Below are 13,148 nucleotides of genomic sequence, written 5' to 3' on the forward strand. Positions count from 1 at the left end.
CCCCCAGCACCTTCCAGCCTGCTCACAGCTGAGCCTGAAGTGAACTCAAAGAACATCTATTAAATACCTACCTAATAAGCCAATACTCTAACAATGAATGCCCAAAAGACCTTTTAAAACCGCTTCAGCTTAGATTCCATAAGACCTCAGTCCCTAATTGGCCCGCGGCCGTACACTAATTTTGAACGATGATAGTTTTGTGTAACGCAGCATAATGGCGCCCTCAATTGGTAGATGCCCCTTTTGATAGTAGTGACCACAATTAACAATAGTGCCCCCTTTAAGGCCGCCTGCACACAGATGGATTTTTGCTGAGGAATCCATGGCAGGCGTCCGCACCACAGATTAGCAGCAAATGCCATCCATATCATGCTATGGAAAAACACTTTTTCCTGCACACTTGTAGAAACCAATTGCAGTTTTCGCAAGTGAAAGAAAAATAGCAGCATGCGTTTATTTATTTCCCCCGCGGATGGCTTCCATTGAAGTCAATGGAAGCTGCCCAGCCTGTCCGCAATTAACATTGCAGACAGGTCATGGATTACACATCACCTAGCAATGGCGCTGGTAAAAAAAATAATAAAACTCTGACCTCCACATGTTTGACAGTGAGTCACTAGGTAAATCCGCAGTACAGATGAAGAAGCAAAAATACAGGTACACGTGGATGCCACAGCTGTTGGGCTCTGATTCCACTGCGGGCCCCCACGTGTGCAGGCAGCCTAACCGTGCCTCTATTTTTAAAAGTGTGTGTGTGTGTGTATAATAGTGCCTACCCCCCTTCCCATGCCAAGTGGAGATCAGCCTCCGCCTCTTTAGTGCTGTAGTGAAGGGGATCCCTGCAGCGGCCCATGTGATGCAATAACATCATAGTGCTGGAGACCCATTCCAGTGTTCTCATTGGCACTTGGCCCCAGATGATCCGATGCATGGGGCTAAAGATTCGGGGCTTAACTTCTGAATACCTGTTGCTAGCATCCAGGGGCGTAACTATAGGGGATGCGGTTGCACCCGGGCCCAGGACCCTTAGGGGGTCCATAAGTCCTCTCTTCTCAATATAGGGAGCCCAGTACTATGAATTAAGCATTATAATTGGGGGCCCGGTTGCAGATTTTGCATTGGGGCCCAGAAGCTTCAAGTTACGCCTCTGCTAGCATCACCCCTGACAAACGGACCTGTTGCAGTGCCACAATGAATTTTACTTGGGGGCAGAAAAAAATTATACATACAAGTGAGTGAGATTAGTTTTCAAGTCTCGGCCTTCCGGCTTGTACTTCTAACTGCTACAGAAAGTGTTGCATCTTATTGTACGTGTAAATATATACTTTTTCTTTCCCCAGCTATGCAATCCTCCTTTATCTCATTAGAAAGTTTAAGACCCCTGATCATTGGTACCCATCAGACCTCCAGAAACGGGCGCGTGTAGATGAGTACCTTGCTTGGCACTTCACTAATGCACGTCCGGGTACTTCCAAGCTGTTTTGGCTCAAGGTAAACATGCCTATTAAAATAAGATGTGCTTCCCACCCCCATGCAACAATGTAAATGAAGTCTCAGGTATTCCATTAATACATCCAGAGAAAGCATTCATACTTGGCTTGTAGTGGTAGGGTGTTTGTCCAGTGTCCTGGATCTACTAAGAAGCTTAATGAGAGGGGAAGCCAAGACTAATATATGCTGCAACTGACCAGGATAAAGCCACTAACAACCAAAACGCTGTTGGAGGAGAATTACTGTCTTAAGTTAAAGGGGTTGTCCCGCGAAAGAAAGTGGGGTTCAGCACTTCTGTATGGCCATATTAATGCACTTTGTAATGTACATCGTGCATTAATTATGAGCCATACAGAAGTTATTCACTTACCTGCTCCGTTGCTAGCATCCCCGTCGCCATGTATACGTCTAAATTCGCTGTCTTCTGGCGTTTTTAGACGCGCTTGCGCAGTCCGGTCTTCTCCCTGGTGAATGGGGCCGCTCGTGCTGGAGAGCTGGTCCTCGTAGCTCCGCCCGTCACGTGTGCCGATTCCAGCCAATCAGGAGGCTGGAATCGGCAATGGACCGCACAGAGCCCACGGTGCACCATGGGAGAAGACCCGCAGTGCATCGTGGGTGAAGATCCCGGCGGCCATCTTGCTAAGGTAAGAAAGAAGTCGCCGCAGAGCGGGGATTCGGGTAAGTACTAAACAGTTTTTTGTTTTTTTTTAACCCATCCCTTGTGTTTGTCTCGCGCCGAACGGGGGGCCTATTGAAAAAAAACAAAAAACCGTTTCGGCGCGGGACAACCCCTTTAATGGAAACCCCTGTCACCTCGTCCCCATGGTATAACACAAATCGGCAGTTCTCCCTTGTTCATCTGCCACCTGCTCTAGCCTACGCTGTCTGTTTACAGACATCAGTGACAGCAGCCAATGACTATGTTCAGCCACAATCGTCCATCGCTGTCATTGGCCGCTCCAGCTTGTTGGTAGGCGGGCTCGGCATGCAGAGTGACATCACAGGGAGACCAGAGCTGGTGGCGGAGGACGGATGGGGGAGCAGGTAGAGGTGAGTAACATTTATTTTATACCATGGGGATCTGATGATGGGAGGGTGTCTGGAACTCTGACAACCCCTCTGGCACATGTTCTGCCTGGTCTAGTGTTCAACTTACCACGGTGGCAGAAACTAATTTATTATTATTTTTTTTAATACAAATGTCAATGAGACTTTCTAATGTTAAAATCTCAAGTTTGTGCGCTGCGATTTTAACATTAGAAAGTCCCATCGACATTTGCATTTTTAAAAAAAGCACTAGTGGGTAGGAGCCTTGAGTCCTATTGACAATCTACACTCTCAAGCCACATTTTCATACTTGTGCATTTTAGACATTGTGTCCAATTTGACAACCTGTGCACAACATGTACATCCTTCCTTTCTTTAACCCCTTCCCGCTCCAGGGCGTAAGTTTACGTCCTGCCAGTGGGGTACTTCCCGCAACAGAGCATAAACGTATGTCCTGTAGATAGCGCGAGATCTCGCGCTATCCTGCAGCGGGAGCCGGCTGTTAGTCACAGCCAGCCTCCCGCTGCAACAGCGGGGGTGCATCGGAGATGTGCCCCCACTGTTAACCCCTTCCCTGCCGCGATCTATGTAGATTGCGGCATGGGAAGGGTTCACAGAGAGAGCCCGGCCTGTTGCCATAGTGCCATAGCCTATGATCGCTATATAAGCGATAAGGCATGGCAGGGCAGTAGACCTGCCACGCCTTATCACAGCGATCATCAGTGGTATGGTGTAAGTCCCTCAGAGGGACTCAAATTGTGTGTGTTTAAAAAATAAAAAAAAAAACTAAATTAAAAATGAATAAAAAAGAAAAATGTAAAAAAAAACCCTTGTATGCTTTTTCCCATATTGGCATAAAAAAAGGTAAAAAATAAATAAAACCCCACATATTTGGTTTTGTCGCGTCCGTTACAACACGTACAATATGTTGCACATGCTTTTGACTGTGCACGGAAAAAAGCGTTTAAAAAAAACGCTAAACTAAGGCAAAATGCTAATTTCTCGTCCGTATCATTGGGGGCCACAGCCTAGACCATGGGATATAGCCACTGCCCTAGGAGGCGACACTAAGCAAAAAAGTGTTAGCTCCTCCCCCTGGCTATATCCCCCCTGCAGGCACTCAGCTAATTAGTCTTTAGCTTAGTGTCTGCTTGGAGGCAGACGTGGCTATTCGCGGGAATCCGGGGAGTCGGGGCTTTTCCCTGGCTCTACTGGCCTCCCGGGGGGAGACACAGGCAGAGGGTGTCTCCACCACTTCTGCGGTGTCTCACCCAGAGAAGAAAAAGGGGCCCGACCCTGCAATGCGCATTGGCGTCGGTTACCCGCCAGCCATATGGCTCCCCCTCCCTGGAGTAGCGCACTGTCTGACTAGTGACGCATAGGGGGCAGCACTGCTGGAGGAAGGTCGACGTGCAGACAGGCTGTGGCTTCCCTAACATGACGCAAGGTACCTCAGGGCGGACGTAATGGAGAACGGACAGCATGATGGCAGCGGCAGCAGCAGCTGTCCCGGCAGCAGGGGTAGGAGCACGGCATGCTAGCAGGACGCCGAGGCGCTGGCTGGGCAGGTCACTTCCGGGCGCGGCGCTCCGGGGGGCGGGGCACCGACGCTGGGCTGGAAAACGTCACTTCCGGGTCGCGGGCGGACTTCTGGGGCAAGCCACGCCCCCTCCACCCGCTGTAGACTTAAAAGAAGCAGCCAGGCAGAGGAATGGCCGCTCTCAGCAGCAAGACACTCCGTTTGTCTGGCACTACTGAGCCCAGCACTGTGCGCAGCTCTCAGCTCGCAGCACACAGCAGACAGCAGCATCCAGCCCTTATACGGCCCTGCAGACTTTTGGCTACAGAGTGAGCACCCGGACAGCAGCAGCACCTTCTGTAACGGACACCAGCAGCTGTAGCAGCACCGCAGCAGTTTCTGCCACACACCTGCCGGGTCATCAACGCTACTATTTCCGTGTGGTGGACCCATGTCGACTCCTGACGGCCTTCAAGCTTCAGGACCAGAGGCTCCAGCTGGATCAGGGGAACCGCTAAAACAGCTGCTAGACCGGGTAAGCCCTGCCAAGGCAGCACTTCCCCTCCCCTGTCCCCCGTGCAGGTACTCCTGTGGCAGTACGTAGCATCCCCTCTACCCGGGGTTCCTGTTTGCCATGTCTGACCCTAGATCAGAGGGTTCCAGCCCGGCCAAGGGGAGGGTGAAGCATTACGCTTGCACAGCTTGCAGCGTTAAGTTTGCCTGCGGTCAAGTCGACCCCTGCTGCGCTAAGTGTACCACGGCACGCGCGGTTCCAGGGATCACGGTGCCCCCCGCCGCCCCTGTTGAGCCAGGGCCCGAATCCCAATGGGCGGGGTCCTTGGCCGCTGCTGTTTCCGGCCTGGCCACATCTTCTGTGGCGATTTTACACCGGTTAGAATCCAGCTCGGAAGTTTCCTCTTCGGAATATGCGCGCGGGAGGGCACGCAAGAGAAGGAGGTCCCGCAGCAGTGAGGACACCTCCCGTAAATCTCGCCATACCAGGAGGTCGTCTAGACCCTCAAGTCCAGGCGGTCCAGAGACTCTCATGGTTCCCATGGGTCCAGGGAGTCCGTCCATACTTACCACAGGTCAAGGCATTCTTCACGGTCCCGGTACTCTGCAAGACCGGCCCGGGCTCGCCATGACTCCCCCCGAGCATCGTGCTCGCGGGCTTCTCAGGATACGGCCCAAACAGCGGGCGTGAGCAGTGGGTCAGAAGACGACGAACGCTCCGCGGTCTCGTCTGCTTCTGATCTGGACGATGAACAGGTTTCGCGGCTGGCGAGCCTAATGGACAGCCTAGTAATAGCTGTAAAAGAAACCCTCCAAGTAACGGAGGAACCAGTAGAGACAACTCCTTCCACAGTGTCGTTTAGACGGCAGAGGAGATCGCGACAGGTCTTTCCAGACCATCAGGATTTCGCGGATGTCCTTAATAAAGAATGGCAGAACCCTAACAAAAAATTTAGGCAACCTGGGAAAACTTGGGAAGTTACATACCCATTCCCAGGAAGTCTGAAAAAGGGTTGGGCGGTACCCCCGGTAGTCGATCCGCCAGTGTCATGGCTATCTAGAGGCACGGCGTTGCCAACAGCCGAAGTGGCAACTCTGGTTAATCCTCAAGACAAAAAACTGGAAACATTGACGAAATCAGTGTTTCAGGCTACGGGCACCGCCCTGCAGCCGATCTTCGCGGCCGCATGGGTCAGTAAAGCGTCCATAGCCTGGGCCAAACAGCTGCGGAAAGACATTCTGGCAGGCGCTCCACCTAGTGAACTACTGGAAGCAACAGACAATATCATACAAGCGAACAAGTTTGTATGCGCAGCAGAGCTAGATGCAGCTAAGTTCGTGGCTCAAGCGCCTGCCGCATCTGTCGCGGCAAGGCGAACCCTCTGGCTAAAAAACTGGTCAGCCGATTCAGCGTCCAAGATGGTCCTAACAAAGTTACCATTTGAGGGAAATAGGCTCTTTGGGCCTAAGTTAGATGACTTAAAGGACGCCACAGGCGGCAAAAGCACGTCATTGCCACAAATTCCAACAAGAAAGGAAAAGGTTCCATTGAAGAGGAAACCGTTTTTTAGCTCCTTTCGGCGTTTCTCGTCCCGTTCTGGGTCAAGGCAGTGGTCCCAATCTAGGAGGACTCCGACGGACGCAAGGAAGGGTCCAACCTTCAAGACGAGACAAGCATGGCGATCCCGACCTGGAACATCTAAGGCGGCGGGATCAAAGAACGCGGCATGAGTCGCCGCCCCCACCCAGTGTCATCAGGGTGGGGGGCAGGCTCTCCTAATTTCGGGAGACATGGTGGAGTCGTGTGAGCGACAAATGGGTGCAGGAGATCATGACATCCGGGTACGCGATCAAATTCGCGACTCTACCACAGAATTCGTTTTGCAAGTCCAGAGTGCCTGCCACCCCGGAAAGAGTAGCCAACCTACAATTGGCAGTGGAAAATCTGCTGGCACAGGGGGTTGTAAAACCGGTGCCAGGGGCGCAAGAGAAGCAAGGGTTCTACTCAAATCTTTTTCTAGTGCCCAAAAAAGACGGCAGGGTCAGGGCAGTACTAGATTTAAGGAGACTGAATCAATTCATCAAAACAAAACCTTTCCGGATGGAGTCGATCAAATCCGTGATAGCCTCCATGCAGCCGGGGGAATTTTTGTCCTCAATAGACATCAAGGACGCATACCTCCATATTCCGATTCGGGAAGCACACCAAAAATTCCTTTGTTTCGAGATGCAGGGAAGGCATTTTCAATTCACAGCTCTGCCATTCGGCCTGTCAACTTCCCCAAGGGTATTTACGAAAGTACTAGCAGCAGTGATGGCACTACTCCATGCAAAGGGCATAGCGGCCATACCATACCTGGACGATGTGCTAGTAAAAGCACTGTCACGGGATGGCAACATCAGGAGTTTACGCGTCACGATGGAAACTTTACAAGAATTTGGCTGGATAGTAAACCGCGAAAAATCGTGCCTAATACCAGCACAACGGTTGGAGTTCTTAGACATGATATTCGACACCAGCCAGCACCGAGTTCTACTACCTCAAACAAAGGTAGACAAGCTTATACACGGTATTCGGTCTCTAATGCAGAAGAGAACGCTAACCATCAGACACTGTATGAGTATTCTGGGCCAGATGGTAGCAGCCTTCAAGGCGGTCCCCTTTGCCCAGTTCCGGTCAAGGATGCTACAACATCTGATATTGTCCCGCTGGAACAGGTCCACACTGACCCTGGAACAACGAATCCGGATAACCCCTCAAGTCCAGGATGCGTTGAAGTGGTGGTTGAAACCTGGGAGGCTTCAGGCGGGACGGCCTTTGGACCCAAAACAATGGGTAGTATTGACGACGGCCGCCAGCCACTCAGGCTGGGGCGGAACACTGGGGGGCCAGTCTGTTCAGGGAGTTTGGTCTCAGAGAGAAACAAGGTTGCACATCAACATCCTAGAATTACGGGCCATTTACCTGACTCTCCGGCACTTCGGGTCCAGTCTCAAGAAGAAGGATGTGCGCATCCAGACGGACAACACCACAGCTGTAGCCTATGTCAACCATCAAGGGGGCACACGGAGCACATCAGTAATGGACGAAGTAGCTTGCATATTGACGTGGGCGGAGAATCATCTGAACTCAATATCAGCAGTCTACATTCCCGAAGTAGACAACTGGGTGGCAGATTACCTAAGTCGGGAAATGGTGGATCCCGGCGAATGGGTGTTGCACCCAGAAGTATTCCGGACGATATGTCTGAAATGGGGTACACCGGACGTGGACCTCATGGCGTCCAGACTGAATTACAAAATTCTTCCATTTGTGGCTTGAGCACGGGATCCGCAAGCGGCGGCAACAGACGCACTGACCATCCCGTGGGGAGCATACAAACTCCTGTACGTGTTTCCACCAATCCCTCTCATACCAAGAGTCCTAGGGAAAATCAAACAGGAAGGGCGACCAGCGATATTAATAGCGCCAGATTGGCCAAGAAGAAGCTGGTACGCGACCATCATAGAAATGTTGACCGACACACCATGGCACCGACCGGATCGAAGAGACCTGCTATCCCAAGGGCCTTTGCTACACCCGGATTCCAGGTCTCTACATTTGACGGCCTGGCTGTTGAGACCGAGGTATTAAGAAGAAAAGGTTACTCGGCGAAGGTGATTCAGACAATGATACGGGCCAGGAAACCAGCCTCGTCGACTATTTATTACAGAGTCTGGAAACGTTTCTTCACCTGGTGTGAGGAGCGGCGAGTGCAGTCGATGCAATTTTCGGTGGCCAGAATACTGGCATTCCTACAATCGGGGCTCGAAATAGGATTAAGAGTAGGCTCGCTAAGGGGGCAGGTGTCAGCACTGACGGTGCTGTTTCAGAGGCCAAACGCAAACAGAATGGCTGTGCATACATTCCTACAGGGAGTCGCCCATACGACACCCCCATTGAAACCCCCAGTTCAAGCATGGGATCTTAATCTCGTGTTGGAGGCTATGACAGACCAACCATTTGAGCCGCTGAAAGAGATTCCTATGCGACTACTGACCTGGAAGGTAGTATTCCTCGTCGCTATTACCTCTATTCGTAGGGACTCGGAGCTGGCGGCCTTGTCAATACAGACCCCCTATATGACTTTCCACCAAGATAAAGTGGTACTGAGACCATCACCAGAGTTTCTACCGAAAGTAGTCTTGGAGTTTCACATCAATGAAGAAATTGTCTTGCCTTCCTTCTGTCCAACGCCAGTACACACAAGGGGAAAAACGCTGCACCACCTGGACTTGGTGAGGGCGTTGAAGATTTATGTAAAAAGAACCAAAGAATTCCATAAGACTGATACCCTCTTCGTGATTCCGGAGGGGGCCCGGAAGGGCTCGGCAGCCTCAAAGGTCACCCTATTTAAGTAGATAAGGTCCTTGATAACAGAGGCATATCATACTTCAGGACGCACGCCACCATTTCGGGTTACGGCCCACTCCACATGGGCGGTAGGGGCCTCCTGAGCGGTCCGGCACGGAGCCTCGGCGCTTCAGGTGTGTAAGGCAGCCACCTGGACTTCCTTACATACGTTTTCAAAGTTTTATAAGGTCCACATATCTGCATCATCGGACGCCGCGCTCGGCCGGAAGATCTTGCAGACGGCGGTCCTTTGACCACACGGTCAAACTTTAAATGCCCACCCAATATATATATATATATATATATATATATATATATATATATTTATATTATATTATATTTATTTTCGGGACTGCTTGTGGACGTCCCATGGTCTAGGCTGTGGCCCCCAATGATACGGACAAGAAACAGATATTTTTGGTATAACTTACCGTAAAATCTCTTTGTCGTCACGTTCATTGGGGGCCACAGCACCCACCCCTTGTTTATTTAAGCGGTTGCTGGAACTTTCTGTTCTTCGGTCATTGTTTGGCAAAGAATTATGCCAAAGTATGTATTTTGGTATGTATAAAACATATGTATAATTGTACTCCCACTGGCTTCCTTATGCTTGCAGACAGACTAATTAGCTGAGTGCCTGCAGTGAGGATATAGCCAGGGGGGAGGAGCTAACACTTTTTTGCTTAGTGTCGCCTCCTAGGGCAGTGGCTATATCCAATGGTCTAGGCTGTGGCCCCCAATGAACGTGACGAGAAAGAGATTTTACAGTAAGTTATACCAAAAATATCTGTTTTTAGCATTTTGCCTACCTAAAAACGCAATAAGTGATCAAAAAAGCCGTATGTACCCCAAAATGGTACCAATAAAAACTACGGCTCGTCTTACAAAAAAGAAGCCCTCATAGAGCTCCGTACATAAAAAAATAAGACTTTGAATGCATCAATTTAGAAAAACAAATTCCAAAAAAAGGGTTTCTATTGCAGAAAAGTGGAAAAACCTAAAAAAAAGTAAGAATTTTGGTATCCCTGTAACCGTACCGACCTGCAGAAAAAATGGATTGTGTCATTTATGCTGCATGATTAACACTGTAAAAAAAAAAAAAAATCTATGGCAGAATTGATGCGTTTTCTCTCCCTGCTATCATAAAAAAAATAATAAAAGTTTTACAATATAGTCAATGTACCCAAAAATGGCACCGATAAAAACAATTCGCCACGCAAAAAATAAGCTCTTATACGGCCGCATCGACAGAAAAATAAAAGTTATGACTTTTGAAAAATGGAGAAGAAAATCCCCCCAAAAAAATCGTTGCGTCCTTAAGCCCAAAAAGGGCCATGTCATTAAGGGGTTAATTTAAGCTAGCGCTCTAGCGAAATATAAAAACTGCTATATATTCTGGGCAGACTTCTGACCAACACTGTTTTAGCCCAAGATTAAGAAAATGCCAATATGATGGGGGGGGGGGGGGGGTGTTGATCAGTAAAATATGACTGGTTACATATTGTGGTGGTTTTCGTCAAAACCTCAGAATGCTTGTGCAAACAGTTGCAGTAACACTATGAGGGCTATAAATCGTTATTTATATTCTACATTACATAGTTAGATTTGATTAACACAGCACTTACAGAGGATTTGTAATTAAAAAAAAAACACATTACTTTCCTATTCCTTGTCAGTCCCCATACCAGATTTTCTCCTCGGTAATCTTCTCCAGTTCCCCGAGTTACCTCACCTCCAGTCAGCCAGATCCTTTTCTTGTTATGACGCGTCCATTCTCTGCATTTTTCTTCTGGCAGGTCGGTGTAGGTTACGTCACTAGTGATGTAACGTTCACTGCCTAGCAGGGAGTGCCAAGCTATTGCCGAACTGCGACTGCGTGCTTTCTCGCTGCGAGTGTTCATATGCTGTTGCAGAGAGACAGTATGTATGCACAGTCTATGCAATAGCTCAGCACTCCCTGCTAGGCTGTGAATGCTACACTACTAATGACGTAGTGTACACTGACCTGCAGGAAGGAGACTGGATGAGAATGGATGCTTCAGTACTGGAAGAAGAATTGGCCAGCTGGAGGTGAGGTGAGCCGGGGGAACTGCAGGAGACAGGAGAAGATGCAGTAAGGAGACTGCAGGGGGAGGAATAGGTAAGTATTTTTTTTTTGTTTTGTTTTTTTTCTTCTCTTCCTCCTAATGACAGAACCCTTTTTAACATCAGAATCTCAATGTCAAATCTACAGTTTAGTTCAAGCAAATGGAGTTTAATAAAACCTTCACTGCTGTACAGCATTAAAATATATGGTATATTTAGACGGGCTGCAGCTAGTAGGGCACTTGTGTTAGAAAAATCTATGCATATGGCAAATCCATCACTTAACTATTCTAAAGTAGCTTTCTTTTTGCTCTAGGGCATGACTCCATATGTCACTGGGCACGAGGTAAACCCTGAGAAGCTAAATGCTGCTCTGTGTGAGTTTAAGACCATTTCGACAACCATACAAGATGTATTTCTGCAGGACAAACCATTCCTTGTTGGCGATGAGGTCTCTATTGCTGACGTGGTAGTTCTGGCCGATATTGGACAGGTGAGCAAATACTGATCAACCATGATATTAAAGCCACTAATGGGTGACATGAATAACATTATCTTGTGATGACTGCATCCGTCAAGGGGTTGGATTTATTGGGCAGGAAGTGACCATCACTACTTGGAAGTTGGGTTTGGCACATATCCAATTTGGCTGGTCATTTTTGTATCCAGTGCTTGCCAGTTGTCCTTCCAAAACTAGTCTTTGGAAGGACAACTGGCAAGAGTCCTGGGCACCCAAGGCATCAGTGATGTGCTTGTGGTGCAAAGGCTAGCTGATCTGCTCTCAGAAGAGCTACTGTAGCACAGACTTTTGAAAGATGAGCTATTGCTGGCAATGATAGACATCAGAACATATTGCATAGCTTGCTGTTGATTGGGCTATGTAGCCACAGACTGACACCTGGCCACCAGCCAAAATGGCTATAGTGTGAGCGTCAGAACTTGGACAGTAGAAGGTGGCCTAATCTGATCCTTGTTTTCTTCATGTCGATGGCTGGGTGAACACCTGTGGATGAAATGGTACCAAGAGACACTATGGAAAGTAGGCAAGCTGGCCAGTCATGTGACTTGCTGGGCAATGTTCTGTTGGGAATCTTGGGCCCTTGAATTTACTTGGATGTTACTATGACTCATTCCACCTACTGCAGTGCCCAAGTGGAAGCCGGCTGTTGTGGGTGAAACTACGGGGTTCTCAAGGTGGTTATCATAGGTGGCTCTGATCTCTCGCCAACAATGGCGGAACGTGACCCAGCTCTGTCACACGCAGCGCAAAAAGAACAGGCAGGTGTAAACTATAGTGAACAGTCCTATCAGTGTTGTCACGTAACGCCAGTACTTCTTTTCGATTAAACTGTTGCTATAGGAGCTGCTGGAAAAGGGAGGGAGTTTAGCAGCAGCTTTGGTACAGTAGCTTCTCTAAAATCTCTTGATATACGGTAAGTGACAACTACTTGGATTATTGGATTAAAAGGCAGTATGGACATTACTAAACTGTTTTCTACTCCAACTTTTTGTTTGTTTTTCAGACATGTGCAGCTGAACTTGATGTCTTTGAGGACTATCCTAAGTTGGCAGCTTGGAAGCAAAGAGTAAAGGAGGCAGTTGGAGTAGAGCTATTCAACGAAGCACAGGAGGGAATAGCTAATTTTAGGGAGACGCAAAAACAAGCTCCTCCAGAGTTGAAGGAGAGGTTAAAGGCCAGAGTAGAATATTTCAGTCGCTGATAAGTCATTCCAAAAGTTACAAGCTACTTTCCAATCTCTTGTGAAAAAATGTTTGTATAATAAATGTGCCATAACCATCAGTGTGATCTCAGTACATGCTGATATTGCAGAAGTGACCAGCATTTAATAATAAAATTTTAAAAGGTAATAAGTGTGTAGGCTCTCGTGTTTGGGGTTTTCCTCCTTTCTTATCTGTCATGTTGTGAGCACCTGTGAATTGGACTTGTTCTATACCACAACTGCCCAAGACTATCTTATTGCTGCTTTGACTGCAGCATCTCTAGTGCAGAGACCAGGTGGAGCACGAGCCAAGATCTGCCAGTAGTGTCAAGGAAACCACATTGTGGTGACAAGTCTAGATGGATGTCCATGTGACAGT

General features: G+C 48.6%; 1 protein-coding gene across 1 annotated transcript in view; it reads left to right on the forward strand.

Moving 5' to 3' along the window:
- LOC136627995 (glutathione S-transferase theta-1-like) overlaps positions 1 to 12,904 on the forward strand; it is a 54,550-nt gene extending 41,646 nt beyond the window's left edge. Inside the window, exons 3-5 of the mRNA XM_066603554.1 lie at positions 1,341 to 1,491; positions 11,365 to 11,541; positions 12,572 to 12,904. Of these exons, the coding sequence (XP_066459651.1) occupies positions 1,341 to 1,491; positions 11,365 to 11,541; positions 12,572 to 12,769 (526 nt within the window). The 3' untranslated portion in view covers positions 12,770 to 12,904. The remainder of the gene's footprint in view (positions 1 to 1,340; positions 1,492 to 11,364; positions 11,542 to 12,571) is intronic.
- Positions 12,905 to 13,148: the final 244 nt, after the last annotated feature.

This window comes from Eleutherodactylus coqui, chromosome 5, assembly GCF_035609145.1.
Source record: "Eleutherodactylus coqui strain aEleCoq1 chromosome 5, aEleCoq1.hap1, whole genome shotgun sequence".
Lineage (NCBI taxonomy): Eukaryota > Metazoa > Chordata > Amphibia > Anura > Eleutherodactylidae > Eleutherodactylus > Eleutherodactylus coqui.